Below are 23,146 nucleotides of genomic sequence, written 5' to 3'. Positions count from 1 at the left end.
TATTATATTATATTATATTATATTATATTATATTATATTATATTATATTGTATTATATTATATTGCATTACATTGCAAATTGCAAATTGACATTGCTCTCCTGTTTTGCATTTTGCATTTCACTTTACTCTTTATATCTTTTATCTTTTATATATTTTTATTTTATATATTGTTTTTTTCTTTTTTTCTTAAGTGTGTTGTATTTATTGTGTTTTTATGTTTTTATGTTCATTGTATGCACCAACAACCAGAGCAAATTCCAGATAGGTGTAAACCTACTTGGCAATAAATACATTCTGATTCTGAATCTGATTATCAATGAAATTCTGTGGAGAAATAATTTATAAATTATAAAAAAGAAAAATACAAACTAGATCTGGTCTGATTTTCCCTTAATTTAACTCCACTTAATTTCACTTAGTGTTTGAATCTTTAATTGTATATATTTAGAAAACTTAATTGGCTTCAGCTCCCCAGTGACACTCTAAAAGTATAGAAAATGGATGGATGGATGTTTGGAAGTGTCACAATACACAAACAAAGTAACAACAGTAGTTTTACAATTCACAGATTTTATTGAACACGTCTCGTACACAAGGATGATCATGCATGAAGGCAATAATCATGATTGGCACTCAGATGTGCAGTTCCGCTGAAAACAAACTTTGGATTTTTAAACGGAATACAAAAGAAAAAGAAGATTTTGACATAATTAAAGCTTCCATGTAATTGTAACAAAAGAGATTGAATTCACAGTGGAGAAAAGCCATCAAAGACAGTAAAGGCAATGTAGCAAAACTGAATTTTTGCAACTACAGTTCCAAGCATTGGTATAATGTGTGTATCCATGGCTGCCAGAAGCATCTTGATTTGGAGAGACAGATTTAACCGTTAAAACAAATATACACACGACACACAATGTTTGTTGTAAGCATCAGTGCAGCTGCACCTCAGAGTGTGAACTGCTGCCCCCTACAGCTCAGGGAGGCCGGGCATGGGGAACTGACTAGCGAAAGCTTCCACCTCAGCCTTGATCTCAGCCACCCGCTGCTGGAACTTCTCTTCCTGTCCCAAGGCCTTGATGAACTCCTTAAGAGGGGCCTTGGGATCCAGGCTTCTCTGCACCTCCAAGGTCAGCTCAACGCCTGCAGGGGAAAAGGAGAGAGCTTGTGGTTCGTTTCAAACATCTCTCAAAGAACATCTTCAATATACTGCCTTTTTTAAAAGTGGGCTCTAAGAGTTTACCTTGGTGGATGAACTCGGCCACCTTCTTGAAGTCATCCTCCTCCATGCCTCTGGAGGTCAGAGCTGGGGATCCAAACCTCAGACCACTCGGGCGCAAAGCACTTTTATCCCCTAAAAGGAAGGAACAAATTAAGAATTGCACTCTGCAATCCAGGGAAAAAAGACATTTACAGCTTTTAAGGAGCTACATCCACAGAAAGAAAGAATAGACTAAATTATACACACACCAATGTCTTCAATAATATAAAATGCAAGCTGTATATATGTCTGTCACCTCTATTTAACCGGTCTTTAGCCTGATATTTCTCTAATGGTGGCTTATGATAGAAACATAAACTCTACCTGGACAGGTGTTCTTATTACAAGCGATGGCACAGGCCTCCAGAACCTTCTCAGCTCGTCCTCCATCAGTTCCCTTGCTGCGAAGGTCCAGCAGGATCAGGTGGTTGTCAGAGCCGCCTACACAAGAGGAGAAACACGGCATGAGAGGACATTACATGGACCCTAGAGCTATTAAGTGCTTCTACAAATGTTAGATTCCTTTAACAGCTATATCATTAACGTAAGAAAACAAGTGTAATCATGCAGAGTGTCTCTTACCAGTGACAATCTTGTAGCCGTAGTCAATAAGAGCACTGGACAGAGCTTTGCAGTTAACAAGAACCTGCTCCTGGTAGGCCCTGAACTCTGGGGTCATGGCTTGTTTGAGAGCTACAGCAACACCTGAGGACAACCGGCCACAGACAAACCTGACATATATGCTGCTTACAAAATTAATTGGCTGTTTACTTGAAAGTCAAAGGGAGAAAAAGTATGATACCTGCAATAGCGTGGTTGTGTGGTCCTCCCTGCAGCCCAGGAAACACGGCCTGATTAATTAAAGACTCCAAGTTGTACAAAGTCTCCTTCCCCTTGGCATCAACACTCCGCACACCTGGAGGAGGGAAACGCAGACGAGAAAAATTATATGATTTGATAAATAACAAAGAACCAACACAGAGAGAAATACGTGCTGATGAGGTTTGTTTGGACAGAAGAAGCATCATTCTCCATTTCTACCTTTCCTATAGAAGATAAGTCCAGAGCGGCAGCCACGCAGTGTCTTGTGCGTTGTCGAGGTAACAATGTCAGAGTGCTCAAAGGGGGAGGGCACCACTCCGGCAGCCACCAAACCGCTGATGTGAGCCATGTCTGCCATCAGGTAGGCACCGTTCTCGTTGGAGATCTGCCTCAAACGGGCGTAGTCGAGGTTGCGGGAATAGCAGCTTGTTCCTAGTGAAGCAAAACAAGGACGAGGTGAACGTTCAGCTTCTGTGGCGAAATAACTTTGTGAGTTTGCGTGTGTGGTAGTGTGTGTATTATAAAAGACCTGCAATGATGATTCTGGGGTGGAACAGACGTGCGTTTTCTTGCAGCCTGTCGTAGTCAATGTAGCCGGTCTCTGGATTCACCTACAAATTAATAAATATTCAGTTGTGTTAGGTTTTTGATTTCCCCCACATTTTATATCAAATTTCCTTTATTTATTTATGTATATATTATTTATTATCCAGCTAATTTTGTCTATTTTTACTCCAACAACTCTGCCAAATTATGGTCTTTGTATGAACAGTTCCAGCTTTTATCAGGAACAACCGGCCAATATTATATGGACATGATAAAGATGAATCTTGCTAAACTCTGACTCCAAAGTCAAAAATAAACTAGACAAAATATAAAATGTGTTTCAGACAGCCACATTAAAAATATTCTTTATCTTGATTTAGTTTATCTTACCCAGGAAAACAACCCTTATTTGGTGTAGAACTGAATTAACATGAGAAACAAGGCCTTCACAATAAGAGCATTGTGCCTTGATTCTCATGTATTTCACAATTATTATGGTAAAAGTTAACAGAAACCATGCAAAGTTATTTTTATGTATGAAGAAATTTGTATATAGATTCCGTGACGGGTGTGTGTTGACAGAATGTGTTAGTTTGCTCTGTACCTTGTACGGCATGGACTCGAAGAAGATGGACGTTGCTGAGATTTTTTTCTTTTCAGTCATGAAACCGTGTGTCAGGTGACCCCCATCAGGGAGGTCCAGTCCCATGATTCTGCCGTGTGGCTCCACGATGGCCGTGTAGACCGCGAAGTTAGCAGGCGACCCTGAACAAAGAAGAATGAACAAGAAGGAGGTGAGCAAGGACCAAGCTGAGAGAAAGGACAACAGAGGAGTTTGGTCACATCAGTAATATTTGAATCAGTATTTGATACCTGAGTATGGCTGCACGTTGACGCCCCATTTCTCTGAGTCCAGACCATAGGCCTCCAGCGCCCTCTTCTGACAAAGTCTCTCCAGTTCATCCACATGCTCTGTGCCACCATAATACCTGAACACAAGGATCTCAATGATTATTACAGCTAATAGTTTTATACTGTTTTTCTCATGTGTGGTGCAAGAATTTTAAAAATAATTTGACAAACTAAATGAATTCCTGTACCTCTGTCCGGGGTATCCCTCAGAGTACTTGTTGTTCATGCAGGAACCCAGCGCCTCGAGCACAGCTCTGCTAGCAAAGTTCTCAGACGCTATCAGCTCCAGACCATACGTCTGCCGGTGCTTCTCTTTTTTTATGATGGAGAAAACCTGAAAACACAGACATACACAGCTGCTGTGTCCTTGAGGGGTACAGTGACAATTTATCACACAAGCTCTTAAAAAGGGAAAAACTGCAGAATGTTTTAGTACTTTAGTTTCACCCATAAAACCTGCAATTGTCTTTTCCCATAAATAACTTCTTCTGCACTGCAATAAAACAGTAGTTGCACTGTACTGCCAATAGCAAGTACTGCATTTAAAGCAGCAAAGAAGAAGTGATTTCCTGTAGTGGAGCATTAACCTGAGCTATAGCTAAAATGTCAGCAATTACACACTGGACAGTCCCACAAGTAAAACAGAGACGTGAACTGAATGCAAGACTTCAGCTTTGGGGTGGGGCAAGTTAGTGTTTAGCTAGTTAAAGGATGTAAATGTTGTATTTGTGTTCTTTTACAGTTATGACTGCCAACTACTGATGTTTACTCTGTGTCGGCTGATGAGCAAAGTCCAGGTATGAGGAAACTGGTATCAGATCATCCCTCAGCTAACTGTAGTGACAATTTTAATAAGTTGCAGCTATAAAATTTGTTTTTAAAAGGTATGTTAGTGAGTGATCGTATCTATAGTTGTGATGTATATATGGATGTGATCAACTGATCCACTGAACAACAAACCTCTGAGTCGTTGATGCCCAGAGGCTCCAGCATCATCTTGTTGTGCGAGTCCCATGTTTCCTTGCTCACACCGTGGCCGTTGGTTGCAGACATGGCAGCTGATTCTTTGGTCACACGGGATAGAAATCTTAAAAAGAGAAAGGTTATGGTTTCTTTGTTTAGTGATCTGACCCACATAGAGATTTGTTTTGGCCCTGATTTGGCCCATGTTGCCACACTGTCATCCTGTGTGGAAGGAGAAGACTTGTGCAATCTGCTCCTGTGTGCCAGATCTGGGCCACAAATAATCCACAGCTGTACCGCATGTCAACCAGAGGTGGCCTTAATTAGTTTTGTGCTGTTTGGGCAACATTTACACTTAGGCATAGGCCACTTTAGGTTTAAATCCATTTAGTCCGGGTCACAAGATCCACATTATTGACCAAAGGGGCCCAAATCTGTTTTCTATCTGGAGAGGGATCTGGTTGAGCTACAGTCAGTGAGCAGGTCAGAAATAAATCTGGGAGCCATAACACTTAGGGTCTGTTTTAAAGCAGTAATACTTAGAAAATCAAATCTGAACTGTAGCAGAAGACAGTGAAGTGAATCATATAATAATAAAACTCTCCCAGTCATAAAGGTTTATATCTAACCAGTGGAGTGAGTGAGTGCTGGTGAGGACACTCTTTCGCCATCTCCATCAGATCTATTATTCCAGTCTCACACAAAGACAAAGACACATGATGTAACTCTGGGGGTCTGTGGCCTGATGTGGTCTCATCGGTTGAACTTCGACCCTCCAGGTTAGAGACAGTTCGATACCACAGCCTCCACAGGGACAGGAGGGAGTCAGCGGGGGGTTGAGTCCAGGTCAGCCGAGCACATGACCTTTATTACCGGGTGGCTGCTCGGCTCGACCGAGACACAAACATCTGCAGCGGAGCGGACAGTCCAACAAGGAAGTGGACAAAAGGACAAACTTAAATAAACCTGCACAGTTAAAGTGACGCATGATTCTAACTCTAATGTTAACAGATTAAATAAGAGTTCAACCTGCAGCTGAGCTTGTTATTGTGTCCGAGCTTCCGTTATGTCACCGCGGGAAATCAAACTCATAACAAGTGGTTGGTTATATTTGTTTTAAATCACTTCCGGTCACTAGAAACTTACTTTAACTACAAAGTTACTGCGGCCACGTGACGCTCGGAGGGGCTACACGTGGAGGTTGCTCACCCGCCAGTGGAGAAGAGGCTCCGGCCGCTGGAGACGTGAGTCCGGCTGTAGTGACACCAGATCCCCGCTAGACCTCCACCCCATCACTACCCCCCCACTGCCTCCACCACCCAGGGGGAAAGTCCGCCAAACTATGCACCAATCACAGCGCTCCATCTTCTTCTTGTGCTGTTCAGTGTGGCTGCAACAGCACCCCCTGTGGTCGAGGTTGTTAATGTGGTTGTTTTCTGTATCATCCCCCAGAATAAAATATAATAAAATGAATTCAAATAAAACTCCTCAGGTGAGTGCTTATGATGAAGTGTAAATATTTAGTGAATGACCGCGATGATTTCCTGGGGCACTGACGGACTCATTATTCATTATATTTTTTTTTGTTTAGATTTATTTATTTTACTTCTCTCTTTAATTTCCTATTACTAAATAATTCTATATTAGTATTAACGTTAGGTTAGATAGATGGTGTTTAATGCTAGGCCATGTTGTTTCCTTTTTCATCTCTGTGTTGAAGATTGAATTTTAAAACAATGAATGGCAGTTCAATGGTGTCATATAAATTTAAGCTCTAAGCAGAGGGAGCATATGATGTAGACAACTATATAACAAATACAGAAAAGGAGATAAATGAAATTTCTATAATATTCAATTACCAACCTGATACTAATATATAATATATATAAAAGTTTTCATCCAAACATCCAAACGGAACGTTAGCAAAAAGCTTGAATGTATGTCTCTGTCTTGTAAGAGTATTTGAAAGATTTGAAGGATTCTCTGAAATACTTCTATTCTAAACTGAATAGCTGTGATGTTGACTCATTCGTTTTTATATCAGTGAGTCCAACATGGACTGTTTCACCTGAGGTTGGGAAAGCCTCCAAAATACAAGATGGTTTTCTCACAGGGCAAATCAGCAAATAAAGAAACGAACAGTCTTTTTTCATCATATTTATCTGAAATATTTTCATGAGTCCGTTATATACAATGTAACATCCCCCAAAATATAGTGGTAAAGCTCAGTTAGCAAAGTTGAAATTGTACAGTGATAAGTATAACTATAAATATCATGTACAAGCTAAATGGTTAGAAGGGATTCATTCCAAGTGTACGTGAAAACTGATGTAATCTTATTAGTAGCTGTATTTGCTGGAGGGATCAACAAGGCCATTATTCCATGCCAAAACATTCACAACCCCTCTGGTGTCTCCACAACCATTTTTCAAATGGTCATGTTACAGTAAAGTCAAATATTCTTCATAGCTCTTCATTTAAAAAATAGTCTTATATATATATATATATTGCACCAGTCCAGAAACATGTGAAGACGCCTCAGATAAATACTCTGCATCATTTCAGCGTGAGGGAGTTCATTCCTCTGGTTGCCGCTGACGCTGCTACTTTTGCTTTGAAGAGAAAATAAAGGATAAAAACGATCAGCTTGACAAGATTAAAACCACATTTTTCCCTGGTCAAAAAACCCAATGACACCCACTAACATCTCAAAAACATCCAATGGTTTTGACCAGATCTAGATGCTCACCCTTCTTCTCATCGTCCTTCTTTTTGGCAGCATCTTCTCTCTGCTTTCTGATAATGGCGAGGCGAGCGAGGTCGGCTTTGGCCTGGTCCGTCTTCCCGGCCAAGTGCAGCTTCATGTAGCGCTCCTTCGCCCTCTGCTTCTCGATCTCTTCTCTGTGCACGAGTTGGTGCAAGTCAAGGTGACGAGAGCGACATTAGGAAAGTTAGTGTAAAATGTTTTTTTGACTGGAATCACAGAAAGTAAATTTCAAAATAAGGTGTTAAAGTGCTCAGAATATGCAGGTAGCATTTTGAAATTTCCAGCACATAAGACAATAGAATTGGACATCAGAGGCCCACACAACTCTAATTGTGTCATTTCTGTCCTTCAAATACTTCTGTATGTAAAATGAACTTAAAAAAAAATGAAGTTCTCATGAAGCACTGATAAGATGCGACGGACTGACACACACCTTTCTCTCCTTGATAACTGCGGCGGCTCATCCAGCTCGATTTGTGAGACCTTCTTGGACTTCTGTGAAATTCTGTTGGGGTTGTCGATTTCTATGAGGCCCTCCGTACCTGTTCTCTTTCTCTGCAAACATATCACAACAGTTCGTACAGTATAAGGTGAATGAATTACTGTACTCCATGTTGAGGCAACTGTATATGTGATAAGACAGAGTGGCAGAGTTAGTGTGGCAGTACCAGGGAGTCGTCATCATCGCTGTCCTCTGATCCTGATCCTGGTAACTTCTCCTCTGCCACGTCAGTCGGAGCTGCACCCTCCACCCCCTCTTGCTATAAAACATAAATGACAAACAAACAGTTGAACCAAAAACAGACCATTATTAACATGATCGGTTAATGTATTTAAATAATCTCTCTTAAAAAAATAATGGTTTATTTGCAACGACCTCTCAGTAAGAAACCTCCCTAAGGGCCCCTAGTCACTCCCGTCAGAGCTACAGTTCTGTACATTATCAAAGTTTGAATTGAAAATGAAAGTAAAGGAAAATGAAGAGCAGTTATCTACATGATGGTGAAAATGGGAAGAGAAACGAGTTGATGAGGAAAAATAAACAAACCTAGTAGTAAAGACAGCATTGAAACTTAAGACTTTTCATATGAGACACCAGTTATTAAACCACTGGCCTTGCTTATATTTATATTTCAAGTTATTTATGATGTTTTATATATTTATATTGTGCCAACTTCTATAGGCTAATGTGATTTCTGGCTTCTTCACTTTTTTTATTGTTCTTTTTTTTTATATTTTTATTTGATATGTTGTTTGTTTTTTTGAAAACTTTACTTGAATAAGAGAAATATTTTAAATAAAAAATTGTTTACACTTTCTTAAATTTGTGTAAGATAATATATAACATACTGTTGATAAACTCTGTTTGAGGGAATCCCCACTGTGTAAAGACATGAAGTGAAATCTTCAAACTTCTGGATCAGCTCACTCAAACTGTTGCATGATGGGAAGTGTAGGCAAGAGCAACTACCATGACCATACGTAGCACACTAACCTCCTTCCTCTCCTTTTCCGCTTTCATCTGAGCATCTATCTCCTCGGGGCTGGTGTAAGTTCTCATGCGGCCCTTGTGGCTCCCTCGCTTTCCTGCGACGATGGGAAAAGAGCAGAGAAACAAAAGCTGGTTTATAAACATTGTTGTTTAGTAACAAGTGAAAGTTAGGACAGTGTCTATAAGCAGCCTGTGGCGTAGTGTGGCGATCAGCAGGAAAACACAGCTGTCAACAACATGCAGCTGGATCCGGAATCACTCTTACCTCCTTTGGGCATTTTCACAAACGAGGCCTTGATTAAAAACTCTTAAAAACGTGAACACGGTCAGAAAACACACAATGTTCAGGCGACAACACAATCTGACAGCTGACTAAACTCACGGCAGTGATATGCGGAGTGGTCCGAGGATGTGCCTGTCCACAAATCTTAAAAACACACGTTTGTTAAAACATTTGATAATCCTGTCTGTCGTTATAATCTATATTATACATTTATTTGAATATAATGTCCAGCTGTTGAGCTAAGCAACGTGAGTTATAAATTAAATTAAACACACTTTATGTTGTTTTTTCTTAAGGCAGTTTGCTAGAGCACTAAAGTGATGCAATTCACAGAGAAAGTGAGTCTGTTTTGGTTTTATCTCAGTTTACGTCCTTATATGGAAAAACACTTTATTTAAATAAACACATGTCGTGTTTTCGTCTTGGGGGAAATTTAAAGAGTTTTTTAAAAAAGTGCATGAACGGAGTTTATTTTTTGCCTCGACGTCATCAGAGCGACGATAGAGGGAGAAGGGAGAACCCCCCCCCTTCCTTGATGACGTCTAATTTTCGCGCCCGAAACAGGTTCGCACATATCTACCGCATCAGAAACGAAGAGACGGGAAGTTCAGATCGTGGCAGCGGCAGCTCGTAGAGGCACTTCCGGCAGCAAAAAATATGATATGTGCCTGTGCCACACTGTTTTTGAAGACTCCATTATTAACAGTTACCATCACTGACACAATATGTCATTACAATATACACTGCTATAATTTCATGCTTTAATTTAGTTACTATGATCTGCATTTGCACAAATTACTCAAACATAAAAAAAATGAAAGGAGATCATTTATACATTTTGAATGTCTCTTGTACTTGGTTACCTTGGTGCAGATGTACTTGAAATTACTGGTTAGCCAGGAAATTATTAATAACAGTTTGCTTCAATATCAGTATCATTCACTTTGTTTTAACAGGATTAGCCAGCCTGTATCAATATTGCTGTCCATGGAGTAATTGTCAGTTAACTGAATTCATATAAATACTGAAGACATGAGAATAAAGCATGTTTAAAAAGTAGCGGGTCAGTAGCTGTTTGTTGTGTACATCTTCATTTTTCATTTGTCTAGTATATCTACTGTTTGGTTACTGTTAAAAGACGTTCATAACTCATAAACAATATTTTGAAGTTGAAGGAGTAACAAAAAGTCTATTTTAAATGTCCTTATTGATGTTAGTGTATTTAACTAAGAGTCCTTGGAGAATGCCTCTGAATCCCGTCATAAAGAGAACATTTGGTCAACTTATGAGAGTAAATAAAAATGTAAATGGTTTATAGGCAACTGGAAAGTAACATTTTGTGAGTCTCTCTTTGCTGTCTTGTAAAAACTCTGAATACATTTATTCAGCCTAGAGAACAGAAATATAAATGGAGAGTGTGCCTGGTCCTACCTACCTTTATTCATCTTCTTTGGTACAGTTGTCGTCCATAAATTACTAGATTACCCTCTTTGCATTAATGCTATCATGGAGTTATTCACCATCTAATGTAGAAATTAATGGAAAGATGCAAATGTACAATTGTGCGTTGGCTTATCACAGTTTACTCAGGCAGTTATCAAAGGAAGCTGCCTTTGAACCGTGTGGCATCAAAGGCATTTCTCTTTAAACATTGTGGCATCAAAGCAGCTGCCTTCACATATCAGTGGCAGTTTACAGAAACTGCCACTTCCACCGGAAGTGCCTCAGACCGGAAGTACAATACACCGGAAGTGCCTCAACGAGTTACCGCTGCCACTATTTGAGCTTGCCCTCACTGCGTAAACAAGGGGGGAGCTTTTGTTGCACTTTGTACAAAAACACGACGAGATGCCCAAAGTGAAGAGAAGCCGGAAGCCGCCGCCGGACGGGTGGGAGCTGATCGAGCCCACCCTGGACGAGCTGGACCAGAAGATGAGAGAAGGTAAAGCCGGGGGATGGCGGTCGTGCCCCCGCGGACCCGCAGCGTGGAGCTCGGTGAAACCAGTTCAGTCGCTTCACCTACTGGTTCCATCACTGTCCAGTTTGGTTTTAACACTGGGGGGTGATGGTGACACGAGGGCTTTTTTGGTAATGGCGGCAGCATATGTCGATTAACACAAGTGGGGAAGACTTCCGTGGAGGATTGGGAGAGGGGGGGGGGGGGGACTGCTCAAAACAATGTCCTGAATAGAGTTGCCAATCCCGGGTCCTTACTGGAAGTTAAGTGACCACAGCCAACATCTAGTAGTAGTTCCATAACCGAGACAACACGGAGAGACTCATCTTGTCTTTGAAAGCATCGGACGTATCCGGTTGAATCCCTGTGAACTCGTAAAGTTTGACGAGTGCACATCTTCTTTCTATAATGATGTTGACCTACGAGTCTGAAATATAGGCATCATATCATCTATAACATCACCTCATATTGAAATCCATTTATTCTAACTCCAACTTTTTCTGTCCTCTTCTCAGCTGAAACAGAGCCTCACGAAGGAAAACGAAAGGTCGAGTCCCTGTGGCCGATTTTCCGGCTTCACCATCAGAGGAGTCGATACATCTTCGACCTCTTCCACAAACGCAAAGCCATCAGCAGAGGTGAGCAGACCCCCCCCCCATATGAACCACCTGATATCTAATGTTGTCCACTTCCTCTTCTGTCTACTTCAGTATTTTACAAACTACACCAAACTATCTCTTTACCCTTCATTTGGACTCTGCCACTTAGTTCTAAGTCTGACCCGACTCTTAAGACTTTACTTAAGATGTTTAAAGGTTTTGCCTCATGCAAGTTACCCTTTGTGTTGTTGTTATTGTGCACATTACCAAACATACAGTACATTACCTATTTCCAGCTTTAATCTGTGTATGAGATGTTGAGTATTAATTGTCTTTGTGTGTGTGTGCCCTGGCAGAGCTGTATGATTACTGTATAAAGGAAGGCTATGCAGACAAGAACCTGATTGCCAAGTGGAAGAAGCAGGGCTACGAGAACCTGTGCTGTCTGCGCTGCATCCAAACGAGAGACACCAACTTTGGAACCAACTGCATCTGCAGAGTCCCCAAGGGAAAGCTGGAAGTCGTAAGTCTGACATCGAATACTTTAAAAAGACAATCTTAGCATAAGTTTTTGATTAAATATGTACTACAGGCGGAAGTTGGTCATCAGATTTACATTATTTCTGCTGAGTTTTGTACAGACGGGACTCTGTACTGCAACAGCTACAAATCACTAACACTTCACCTGTAACTGTAACAAAGACTCGCATAGTATATCAGGGTCTTTTATAGTCAGTATTTAATAATCATCGCCATGCTTTGTATTGCCTTTTTTTTTTAAATTTAGACTCTGTTATAAATGATGTAGTGAAGTGAACATAGAAAATACTATTTGGGAAAAATCACCAGATTTAACTCCTGAAGGATTATGAAAAGCGAAACATGTTGACAAAATACACTTCAGTATTTCTTCTCAAGTTGGTTCTCATGGAGCCAGCTGGTGTGGTGAACAACATGCTGCTGCTGAATGATCAAGTCTGACTTCACAGTGAGAAAACGGGCACACACCCAAGATGTGCATTGATAAATCTGAGCATATGAGACGGAGGTGTTTTGAAAGGGTTAAATTTGTCGACAATTATTTTGAAAAACAATTGTTCATCAGTGTCGCCACCCTGATAGAGGTTAAGTATTGTAGGGCAGTTCTATTTATTGAGGATGTTTCCTGCATCTCACCCTTTTCTTCAGGTGTCGGGTTTGACAAACTACACTGCTCAAAAAAATTAATTCAATTGCACTTTTTTGATAATTATCTGGTCAGTTAAGTAGCAGAGGGGGTTGTTAATCAGTTTCAGCTTCATTGGTGTTGATGGAATTAACAACAGGTGCACTAGAGGGGCAACAATGAGACGCCCCCCAAAATGGTTTGCATGTGGAGGCCCTTTCAAGTTTCTCCCTCTTGATCACTTCGACTGGTTTAACTGATTAGTATTGGCTTTAGCTAGAGTCATTATCTCTACTGGGAGCATGAGGCGATTTCTTAACCCTACAGAAGTTGCACAGATTGTCCAACTCCTCCAGGATGGCACATCCATGCGTGCCGTTGCAAGGAGATTTGATGTGTCTCCCAGCATAATCTTCAGAACATGGAGGATATTCCAGGAGACAGGCAGTTACTCTAGGAGAGCTGGACAGGGCCGTAGAAGGTCCTCAACCCATCAGCAGGACCGATATCTGCTGCTTTGTGCAAGGAGGAACAGGTTGAGCACTGCCCGAGCCCTACAGAATGACCTCCAGCAGGCCACTGGTGTGAATGTCTCAGCCCAAACAGTCAGAAACAGACTTCATGGGGGGGGCCTCAGGGCGCGACGTGATGTGCCCTGTGCTCACTGCCCAGCACCGTGGAGCTCGATTGGCATTTGCTATAGAACACCAGAATTTGCATGTCCGCCACTGGCGCCCTGTGCTTTTCACAGATGAGAGCAGGTTCACCCTGAGCACCTGTGATAGACGTGAAAGGGTCTGGAGAAGCCAAGGAGAACGCGATGCTGCCTGCAACATCGTTCAGCATGACCCGTTTGGTGGTGGGTGAGTGATGGTCTGGGGAGGCATATCCATGGAGGGACGCACAGACCTCTACAGGCTAGAGAACGGCAGTCTTACTGCCATTAGGTATCGGGATGAAATCCTTGAACCCATGGTCAGACCCTACGCTGGTGCAGTAGGTCCTGGGTTCCTCCTGATGCACGATAATGCCCGGCCTCATGTGGCAAGGGTATGCAGGCAGTACCTGGAGGATGAAGAAATTGATGCAATTGAATGGCCCTCATGATCACCTGACCTAAACCCGATAGAACACCTCTGGGACATTATGTTTCGGTCCATCAGACGCCGCCAGGTTGCTCCTCAGACTTTGCATACAAGCACGTGGGGGCCACACAAGATATTGAGAAGCATTTTGAGTTTCAGAAATTGAATTTTGGCAAAATGGACAAGCCTGCCACATCACTTTTTCACTATGATTTTCGGGGTGTCTATAAAATTGAGCCCTCTGTAGGCTGAAAACTTTTATTTCCATCAAAGATGTGGCATCCTTTTGTTCCCAAGACATTAAACTGTCCATATCAGTATAAATATCCAACATAATTTTTTTCACAATGAGATCTGATGTGTTTTCAAAGTGTTCCTTTAATTTTTTTGAGCAGTGTAGATACTTAGAAACACTTTAATACAACACAGAAAATGTGACAGTATATTCAGTAAAATCTTGTGACTAATGCTGTTGTCCTTTTGTGATTCTCCTCTCTCTGCAGGGACGGATCATTGAATGCACCCACTGTGGCTGCAGAGGTTGCTCTGGCTAAGTGTAGATTTTGGACATCTATTTTCTGTTGGACATCAGGGCTCATCAATCCTCCATCTGTGCTCCCTCACAACCCTGACGTCACAGTTTCTTTAATTCAGTCGCCTGCTTTAGAAACAGTTCGCTAACATCTTCACCAACGACTCCAGCAGACCTGATTTGGGATCAGTATTGAATATTCTGCTTTTAAACATGGGTGGGCAATGGAGAAAGCATTGAGAGGGGCCATCTTATCTTAAATACGCTTATTTTTCTCTGTGCTGTTGTTTTTTGTAATACACACTAAACTGAAGCCCTGGCCTCACCTCAGCTCGAGATGAGCTGATTCTGGATCAGGCCTGTTATTCCACTGTGAAGGTCAATTTCAATGCTTCTGTGTTTCATTTCATTGAATGGGGGGGGGGGCTGGGAGGAAGTGATTTGTGTTTGAATGTTGTTTTAAACCTGAAAACCTTTTCAACATTGTTATTGTAGTATAATTTTAAATAAAGCGATTCTGATTTACTTGCTCTCGTGTTTTTATCTTTGTGTTTTTATTCTTCCTCATCTCATGGCGTGAAGTTAATTATTTGCTGTAGTTACGGACGTCTTCAAAGCTCTCAAAGATTGAAGACCTGAAAGAGACTGTGTTGTGCAACGAATCTGTTGTGATATTTTTGAGATGGAAATACTGAATTTTACCCCTCGTCTCTTTCCCTGCTCACTATATAAATTCTACTTAAAACATTTACAGTATAATAGGCTTATACAATTTTCCCAGGAAACATAATTGATCTTGATGGGGGAAAAAACAGGCACATTAAGGGAACTGATATCTCTGAGTGTTTGAAATTTGGTGCAGCTTGAATTAATTTCAAGGAACTGTTGAGCCTTTGCAGAGGTTTGTTTCATCTCAGGCATAAACCCTGCAGGTGAAACTAACTCCTAATGAAATCCTCACCTGTCGATGATGTAATTGATCCTTAGTGCAGCTGACAGGAGAAGGAGAGTGTGTGTTTGTGTTCGCGCCTGCAGGCGTTTGTGTGCGTGTGAGGTGTCTGCTCAACTGTGAGATTACAAATACTCAAGAGTAACGGCAGTAAAAGGTAGAGAATCTCACATGTTTTCATAATGGCTGAGAAACACAGCGCTGCCCACACACTCAGCTCCTGTATACCAACGATAATCAACTCTGAACACGACTGTATTGTTGTGAAGTGTTTGTAAATCATTCACCCGCTGCTACTTTCTCCCAAGGCAGGCCACCACCTTTTCCTTCTGGAAACCCAGCAGGGCAATTAGAGGCAGCCCACAGAGAAGTATTTATTATTCATGACACCTCCAATGTTTGCACATCCGTCATCGCTAAAGCAAGTCACACAGACAAGAGTCTGTTGGGTATCGGATGTTTAATGTGAGAAATGTGCTCCTTCAGTATCTCACAGTGAGATTCAGCAACATCAACATGATCCTGTGGGAACCAGGCACTGACGCAAAAAGGATTTTAAGTTGATCTTCATTATCACATAAAAGCGTCACGACATTCACAACGTGCTTTATTAAAGTAAATGGCAACAGGGCTGGAGTTAACAGTGGCCCGCTTCGTGGTGAGATACAAAAGGTGGATGTGATATGGCAACATAAGGACACTGAGTGACGACGTGTTAAGCACACTGCGGTATGGCTTATTAAAATTACATTCACCTTTTTGCATTAGAGGGATAATAGCTAAAAAAAAGGTTGTAATGTCCGAACAGAAAAACTGAAGCATTAAAAAAATAAAGACATCACATGTGACAGAAACCTGAAGTAAAGGAAATAAAACATTAGGTGCAATTAAAAGTGAGGTTGTCATTAGTAGTTTAAAGCATTTGCCTTAAAAACATTTTTTTTAAATCGTAGCAGGAAGGACAGCAGCCATGATCCCACATTGTTTGACCTTTCACATTAAAACTCTGACCATGCAGTCACAAGTACAGTTACCACCTTAGATACAGAATCAAAGCTCCAACGCCGACGCCACAGAATTAGGAACAGGAAAATCTAAAATACTAACAGTGCGATTTCACTGGCCGAACTGACAGAACTTCAGAGATTTATTTTTTCTTTTGCATTTCTTCAGCTTAATCCAAAACAGAAATTCTCAGCATAATGATTCAATTGTGGTCCTGAAGCAATAAATAATAGAACCTTTTGTTCATAGCACACATCCAGCAAGGGTCGCTGGGATAAAAATCATAGGCCACTACTGTCCTAAATAAAGTGTCAAACTTCAGAGTTTTGCTTTTGATGGCACAGGAAATTCATAAAATCTATACAAACACAACGTCACCGTCACTCCCAGCAAACATCTCAATGTGTTCAGCATCTCGTCCGAGTCAGTTCGTTCAAATGTAACAAAAACAGAAATATCTTCAACACGGTGGTTCACCCCAACACAAGACAGTCTCATGCTGACACCACAACACTCGCACACAACTTTAAGACAACAGTGAATTTCAATACATTTAGGTTAAGTAGCTTTAAAATGCCACTGACCGTTTGAGTAATATCCATGAAGATGCTCGTCAGCAGTGAACATGGACAGGTTTTGGCTGCCGCTGGCCTTACATTGGTGAGTATGTGCGCGATGACAGTTTTTCTCTGGACATGCAACATCACGTGGAAGCCGACTGGCTCCAATTCACACGGCGAATACACTTCCTCATGCATCACAACCCGAAAGCAGCCTCTGGGAACGCTTACTTCATGCTCTCAAAGGTCAAATCTACTCCGGTTAAAACATCAATTCTCCTGGAAACAAAACAGACATTCAACCACGACTGCAGAGATATGTGTTCCAATTCATTCACGAAAGAGAAAAAAAGAAAGTAAGGTCGAGTGAGACAGAAATATGACGAGTGTCGGCTTCAGAAAAGCTTTGGCCTTTGGAAGCTTTGTGGTGGTAGGTAGAGAGGCGTGTCACAAACCAGCTGTAACAAACCATGTCATGGACAGATTTGACAGGGACGTCTGTTCACCACACAAAATGTCACAGTTTTCCTGAAAAACATGTTTACATGTAGCTGAGATGAAGTCATCGCTGACAAACTGCTCAGTGGTTGATGGGTGTTAACGCAGAGCTGTGATTGAACCTGTTACTGAGCTGGCTGAGGTCAGGGAAGCACTTTAAATACACAGACAGCCATGTTGGTTTAAATTTTGTAAAAGAAAACATACACTCACACATACACAGTAAAAAAGTGTCCCTGACCTCAGACAAGCACATAAACACGGAAGGGGAACCCCCCCCAACAAGCTCAAAGGGTAGAGCAGACACTTGTTTGTCATGGACATGTTTTTGTGTGTGAACCTGCTCTGAACCAAAGTAAACACTCACTCTGATTCCCCTTTCCCCTGCACACAGAGGAGAGAGCCAGAGCAAAGACAAACACAGCAAGGCAGAGAAAAATAAAAGTCAGTGCAGATTTTCCTGAAACTTAAATAACTTTAGACCTTGTAACAATCACCTTTGGTCCATTAAAAACTATAGTCACAGATAATTTCTGCTAAAACCTGCATGAAAATCCTTTTTCCCAGAAGGGAATTAGATTTTGTATAAAACGCTTGTGGTGTAGTTAAAACTAAAACAAGGTGCGAGTGCGCTGCTCCCGGTGGCGGGCTGTAGGTACTGCTGAGCGACGAGCTGGCTGAGGCACAGCAGTATCTGGCTGTCCTCCTCGCTCAGCCCCAGCTGCTCCTGCAGGAAGCACCGGCGCCGGCCCTCCACGACCTGGGGTCCCTCCGTGGAGCTGACCGGCAGGTGGAGGTGGTGGGTGAAAGTAAACAGGAAGGCTTTGGCAGCCAGGCGGCAGAGGGTGCTCTGTACATGGAGGAAGTAGGTGGAGCCGCGGCGGATGTAGGTGCGATGATCGGCTATGTTGGCGAGCAGCTGGCCGCGATACGGCGGGCAGCGCAAGGTCTTCTGGTCGGCATCGAGGATGGAGATATAGCGACTGTAGCGGGACAGCGAGTAAAGCATGCTGGAACCAACAGGGGACGCCACTCTGTGTGAGGCAGAAAGATACCATAGTTGTCAGTTGGTTAAGAAAGCTTTACATAGAGGTATACTTTCTTTTTTTTTATTGTAATATATCATTATTATAATTTAATTGTTAGTGCTATAAGGATCTGGTTTATATATCTCTACATCTATCGGACACATTTGCAAAACATCAGATACAGAGATTCATGGTTCCAGAGGGTGGATCCTAAAGAAGTTCCGACCAAGAGGACATTTGTGGTTTTTAAGATAAATAAAATGTGTAATTTGATCTGCAGCTTTGAATCTTCTTTGTTGACCTTTTGACTTTTCAACAAGTGCATGAATTTATAAAGCTAAAGCTCCCTCTCTGTAAAACTCCAATACAGTCGAGAGGCTGGAAGGTGAATAGTTTATGTGCGTCATCGCAGACTGAGTCAGAGCAGATGATTAATAGTGGAGCGATTGTGATACAAACTCTGTTGAGGAGTCTATCATCATCTTCATATTTCACATTGATTAATATGTTCTATGGTTCTGTGAGCATCAAACTCAATATTTTAGTAAATCTGTGAAATCTACATCATCTGTCTTGCTCTACTCGCCCTGAATACAAGCTTCTTTTTTTTATAGCACTGGAATGTAAAAGTCTAAAATGTACATAGAAGCCGTTCTGGCTCAGTTTAAGCTTATTGTTGTTATCATCATACATTGTGTAGGACATCCTACCGCTATTTTCTACCTCTAAGAATTTTTGTATACACTGTATGTGTAAATTATTGCTGTATGTGAACGAAAAAACTAATGTGTAAAAAAAAAAAAAAAAAAAGTCTAAAATGTAAATGCAGATTGGACATACCTTTGCAAACCAATGAGTTTCCACCTCTGCAGGTCAGTAAGGGTGAAAGGACAGGAGAGCCAGGCTTGAACCCTCTCGCTGCACTTCCCAGGGCCGGGAACGAAGAGGGCCAGAGCAGCAACCAACCGTCGGACCCTCCCCTCATCTGCCCCGAGCACCACCAGGGTTCTGCCACTCAGCAGGCACCACAGAGCTTGAATGGCAAAGGGATACTGTCGCACAAACCTCAGGGCTCCCTGTCCAGCCTTCTTCCTGTGACGCAGGGTCATCGACGCCCCGTAGCCGAGAGGTGAGGCTGCACGATCTGACCCGGTTGAAGCACTCATGGTGCAGTCTGAGCCGTCCTCTGCTGACGTACGGGAGACTGCATCTCCAAGGAGCCCCACGGGCAGCTCCAGCCCAGATGCTTTGTTTTCCGAGCACAGAGAGCCCACGGCGTAATAGTCCTGGAGAAGGGGGAGGGATTGAGGCTCCTGGTTGACCACCGCGGCTGGAGAGGACTGATGGTGGGAGCTTTGGTCCTCATGATGGTTCTTTTCTGGGGCAGATGCCTCATAAAGGAAACCCTCTTGAGACATACAGCATGCTGTTTCGATTGGAACCAACAAGTCAGACTCAATTTCACTTGCTCTCTCACAGTCGTCCTCCCTGCTGGCCTCCAGCTCAGACACCACTTCCAGCAAGGACACTGGTGTGTCGTCTCCCCCGTTCTCACCCTCATCCTCCCCTGCAGTGGTTTCCATATCTTCACTGCTGCTCTCCCTCTCCAGGTCAGTGTTGTGGTCAGGGGTCAAGTCAGAATCAGGATCAGGATCAGGATCGGGAGGTTCAGACCTAACACTAGCAAGGCCTTGCTGCTTTTCTGCCGGGCCCTTCCCGCTCTTATCGCTGCTAAAGCTTCCTTTGGTCCCTTCGGAGCTCTCCTGGGTCTCCAGAGTCTGGTCTGAGGGGGAGGAATCCAGATGACTCTCCCCAAGCCCGAGCTCACTCTCCTGAGTATGGCTGGTCTCAGAAGTTGGGTCTCGGGGATCTGGGGGCGCCAGTGAGTCCAACTCTAGAGGTTCTGGTCCCAGCACAATTGGAGGAGGAGGATTTAAGAGTGTAAAGTTGTTGACAGCATGGTTCACGGCACAGAATGGTCTTGGTACCCCCTCCTCATCCTCAGCATCATCACCCAGGTCCTCCTCAAACAGGAAGTTGGTAATTATCTGTCTCCTGCGTAAAGACTTGTCCAGGCGGCGTGTGTGAAGGTAACATAGGTCGCCACGGAAACTCCTCTCCGTCTCCTTCAGGAGCCCCATGGTGGCCTCGTAGAAAGTGTCATCACACAGCTCCTGCATGGTCTTCAGCCGCTTGTCGAAACACTTGGCGGACCGAGCTTTGATCAGCTGTGGTGTGTAAGACGGCCTTCGTTTAACGCCCTCTTCGTCATCCTCCACCACTCCCTCTTTTCCTGCTTCATCATTGATTGGACCCTGCCCTTCGTCCCTCTTCTTTTCTTTGTCCGTGTAACAGAAGGGGTTGGCAAGCTTGGCGTATTTTTCCAAAAGCGTTTCACACTCACTCAAGCACTGTGTCATACACTTGGGACAGGTGACAGCGTGCGGGTCTCTGCGCGGGCGGCAGTGGAAGGAGCTGATCTGCCTCAGCAGGTCCCTGTGTTCGTAGATGCTCTTCTCAACGTTAGCGAGCTCATTGGCTTTGTCTACGGCGTGAGCGGAGTACATGCACTGAGGCCCCGCCTCCCTCTGCAGGCCCTCCTCCTTCTGCAACACAGAGTGAGTGTACCTGAGGGGAAGACAACACGGGTTACTGATGCACGTGTTCATACAGGGAACAGGAATCAGAGGAGTCAAGAGTAACGTGAGCCTCATGTAGACCTGGTTTTAACATTCGTCCTGAGAGATTTGATCACAAGTGGACAGATCTTTGTTCATCTCTTCACACCTGGCTTTTAAATGTGTCCTGACCACATGTGATCAGATCACTCAGGATGGATGTTAGTGTCTGAACGGAGTTTGAGAAACTACTACACAAACAAACCAGGAACAACATTCAGCACAACTTCATGAACTATCAGATTAGTGTTGGAAAGTTATGTTTATATCCATTCTAAGAACCCACATGGGTATAAGTGTGGGTTTGTTGGTCAGTCCACCACATCAAACTGAAATATCTCTGGATAGATTGCCAAGAAATACTGTACAACATTCAAAGTCCCGAGAGGATGAATGCTAAAAACTTTAGTGACCTCTGACTTTTCCTCTTGTGCAACCATGAAGTTCACATTTTGGTTCTGGATGAAATGTTTCGTCAGACTTTTTATTGAGGTCAAAATCACAATATTTTCTTTCATAGCTAAAAGCTTTGCCTAATGTCAGCACTCATGTAAAATGTTGAGCAGTAGACTTGAGGCTGAGGGATTAGCAGGGGCCCAAAGCAGAGTCTTACTGGTACAATTTGTCACATTGATTTGAACAATTACCTATTTACATATAAAATTGAAGAATTTAAAAGGAATTCTATGTGGGAAAGCAGTTAAATCTTACTCCAGGTCCTGGAGCTTCCTCTGCAGCTCTTTGGCGAAGGCTCTCCTGTTCCCAGCCTTCAGACACTCGGACGCCTGCAGGAAGCGGAGTGACATCTCCTGAAACTGCAGCATGATCTTCCTCTCGTCGGCCGACACGTACGCCATGCAGAACGGGCGCACAAAGCCCCTCGCCTCCAGGTCGTACAGCGTGAGGTGATGGACGTAAGCGAACGCCCCCTCCTTCGAGTCGCCCAGGACCACCCTGGAGTCCTCCACAAAGCTGAGCCTTGGGTAGCCACTGCCTGGGGGATGCCCCACGAAGGAGGCCTGGTAGTCCACTGACATGATGCGCAGGGAGAAGTAGTTGAGATCGAACGTGCCGCACACCTTGGGGTCGGGTGGGATGGTGAGGAGCGGCTGAGGGCCCACCTGCTCGGAGAACTCCGAGATGAGGATGAAGTCTTTGGTGAACTTGGCGAAGGAGGTTTTGGCCCAGGGGTTGGAGTCACCCAAAGGATGGAGGGGGACGGAGAACTCCTCAGGGAGAGCCCAGGGGTCCGGGCTGTTCTGGCCGAACTCATCCTCTTTAGTGAAAGCCACCACGTCAGGTGAGCCGATCATCGTGGTGTTGTGGAGGAAGGCATGAGAAACACAACACACGCTGCAGCACCACTCACAGTCATAACCCAGCTGTCAGAGAGCAACAGACACATTGATCATCCTGCTCTCATATCGTTTAAAAAGAGGGTCCCACAGCAGAGCAGGGTGGGCCCCAGTCTGATCCCAGCAGGAGCCGGTCCCCAGGGCAGGATCCTCGATATTTGTCAGACTGGATACAAGTATAGCCCCTCCACATGAACTGGAGGCAGCGTTAACAAAAGGAATGATCTGCGCCAATCACAGGGTCCGGGCAGGAATCAGCTTCTTCCCGCTGAGCACGGAGACGATTCAACATGGAGCAGCATCAGTGAAGAGCTTCTCTCCTCCTGAGCCTCGTCTTGTCTCGCGTCCTGCTCCTCCTCCGAGGTGTCGCTTACACACAGGACCGCTACATGTCATCTCGGTCCAGACACAGACGCCATGTTTACCCAGCTGGTCACAGTCCTGTGTCAGGTGACCATCCCCCCCGCCTCCTGCACGGAGTACACCCGAAAACACAAAGTACACACAGTCACTCTCCGGGATGAATGGCAGTACATGATGTGATAATCAAAAATATAATAAAGTACTTTCGGTGTTTGTTGCAGATTCTTATAACCAGTATTGTTATCGTGTTATGATCTTGACTATTCATTTATTAGTGGTATTAGTAATATCATCTCGGTTAGTCTATATTTCAACATTCCTGAT

At 43.2% G+C, this 23,146-nt stretch overlaps 4 protein-coding genes across 5 annotated transcripts; 1 reads left to right on the top strand and 3 right to left on the bottom strand.

The window, feature by feature from the left end:
- Nucleotides 1-555: 555 nt before the first annotated feature.
- On the bottom strand, nucleotides 556-5,799 carry shmt1 (serine hydroxymethyltransferase 1 (soluble)). Of its 2 annotated transcripts, none has more exons than XM_061089452.1 (12): nucleotides 5,716-5,799; nucleotides 4,504-4,630; nucleotides 3,732-3,877; nucleotides 3,505-3,620; nucleotides 3,236-3,396; nucleotides 2,615-2,696; nucleotides 2,305-2,517; nucleotides 2,066-2,179; nucleotides 1,846-1,968; nucleotides 1,588-1,704; nucleotides 1,246-1,356; nucleotides 556-1,145 (listed from the first exon to the last, which is right to left on the bottom strand). In XM_061089452.1, exons 2-12 carry the CDS (start codon nucleotides 4,594-4,596, stop codon nucleotides 973-975), a joined length of 1,449 nt encoding a protein of 482 aa, XP_060945435.1. In that variant the 5' UTR covers nucleotides 4,597-4,630; nucleotides 5,716-5,799; the 3' UTR covers nucleotides 556-972. The 2 variants fall into 2 exon arrangements, with proteins under 2 accessions (XP_060945435.1, XP_060945434.1); XM_061089451.1 differs by having other exon boundaries at nucleotides 5,653-5,782.
- Nucleotides 5,800-6,668: 869 nt separating this feature from the next.
- Nucleotides 6,669-9,151, bottom strand: pdap1b (pdgfa associated protein 1b). The gene is made up of 6 exons (XM_061090011.1): nucleotides 9,031-9,151; nucleotides 8,769-8,860; nucleotides 7,942-8,034; nucleotides 7,707-7,828; nucleotides 7,256-7,407; nucleotides 6,669-7,118 (listed from the first exon to the last, which is right to left on the bottom strand). The coding sequence occupies exons 1-6, from the start codon at nucleotides 9,041-9,043 to the stop codon at nucleotides 7,063-7,065; spliced, it is 528 nt and encodes a 175-aa protein (XP_060945994.1). The 5' UTR covers nucleotides 9,044-9,151; the 3' UTR covers nucleotides 6,669-7,062.
- Nucleotides 9,152-10,789: 1,638 nt separating this feature from the next.
- On the top strand, nucleotides 10,790-14,803 carry bud31 (BUD31 homolog). The gene is made up of 4 exons (XM_061089770.1): nucleotides 10,790-10,990; nucleotides 11,521-11,643; nucleotides 11,961-12,127; nucleotides 14,358-14,803. Exons 1-4 carry the CDS (start codon nucleotides 10,897-10,899, stop codon nucleotides 14,406-14,408), a joined length of 435 nt encoding a protein of 144 aa, XP_060945753.1. The 5' UTR covers nucleotides 10,790-10,896; the 3' UTR covers nucleotides 14,409-14,803.
- A 1,122-nt stretch (nucleotides 14,804-15,925) lies between these two features.
- Nucleotides 15,926-22,938, bottom strand: smcr8a (Smith-Magenis syndrome chromosome region, candidate 8a). Its single transcript, XM_061090265.1, has 3 exons — nucleotides 21,816-22,938; nucleotides 19,267-21,054; nucleotides 15,926-18,432 (listed from the first exon to the last, which is right to left on the bottom strand). Exons 1-3 carry the CDS (start codon nucleotides 22,415-22,417, stop codon nucleotides 17,973-17,975), a joined length of 2,850 nt encoding a protein of 949 aa, XP_060946248.1. The 5' UTR covers nucleotides 22,418-22,938; the 3' UTR covers nucleotides 15,926-17,972.
- Nucleotides 22,939-23,146: the final 208 nt, after the last annotated feature.

The sequence above is a fragment of the Limanda limanda genome, chromosome 17 (genome assembly GCF_963576545.1).
Source record: "Limanda limanda chromosome 17, fLimLim1.1, whole genome shotgun sequence".
NCBI lineage: Eukaryota > Metazoa > Chordata > Actinopteri > Pleuronectiformes > Pleuronectidae > Limanda > Limanda limanda.
The sequence above is the reverse complement of the archived record's forward strand: the minus strand, read 5'-3'. Positions and strand labels throughout refer to the sequence as shown.

Excerpts from the sequence above, each read along its gene's own strand:
- shmt1 (XM_061089452.1), bottom strand. The coding sequence starts at position 4,596 with ATGTCTGCAACCAACGGCCACGGTGTGAGCAAGGAAACATGGGACTCG. Across the intron at positions 1,705-1,845 it reads CGGCTACAAGATTGTCACTG|GCGGCTCTGACAACCACCTG; the intron begins GTAAGAGACACT and ends CCTCTTGTGTAG. Across the intron at positions 1,357-1,587 it reads TAATAAGAACACCTGTCCAG|GGGATAAAAGTGCTTTGCGC; the intron begins GTAGAGTTTATG and ends CCTTCCTTTTAG.
- pdap1b (XM_061090011.1), bottom strand. Across the intron at positions 8,035-8,768 it reads CGGAAAAGGAGAGGAAGGAG|CAAGAGGGGGTGGAGGGTGC; the intron begins GTTAGTGTGCTA and ends TATGTTTTATAG. Across the intron at positions 7,829-7,941 it reads GCGATGATGACGACTCCCTG|AGAAAGAGAACAGGTACGGA; the intron begins GTACTGCCACAC and ends ATATGTTTGCAG.
- bud31 (XM_061089770.1), top strand. The coding sequence starts at position 10,897 with ATGCCCAAAGTGAAGAGAAGCCGGAAGCCGCCGCCGGACGGGTGGGAG. Across the intron at positions 10,991-11,520 it reads GGACCAGAAGATGAGAGAAG|CTGAAACAGAGCCTCACGAA; the intron begins GTAAAGCCGGGG and ends TCCTCTTCTCAG. Across the intron at positions 11,644-11,960 it reads ACGCAAAGCCATCAGCAGAG|AGCTGTATGATTACTGTATA; the intron begins GTGAGCAGACCC and ends GTGCCCTGGCAG.
- smcr8a (XM_061090265.1), bottom strand. The coding sequence starts at position 22,417 with ATGATCGGCTCACCTGACGTGGTGGCTTTCACTAAAGAGGATGAGTTC. Across the intron at positions 21,055-21,815 it reads AGGAAGCTCCAGGACCTGGA|GTACACTCACTCTGTGTTGC; the intron begins GTAAGATTTAAC and ends TCTTCCCCTCAG. Across the intron at positions 18,433-19,266 it reads AAACTCATTGGTTTGCAAAG|AGTGGCGTCCCCTGTTGGTT; the intron begins GTATGTCCAATC and ends TGCCTCACACAG.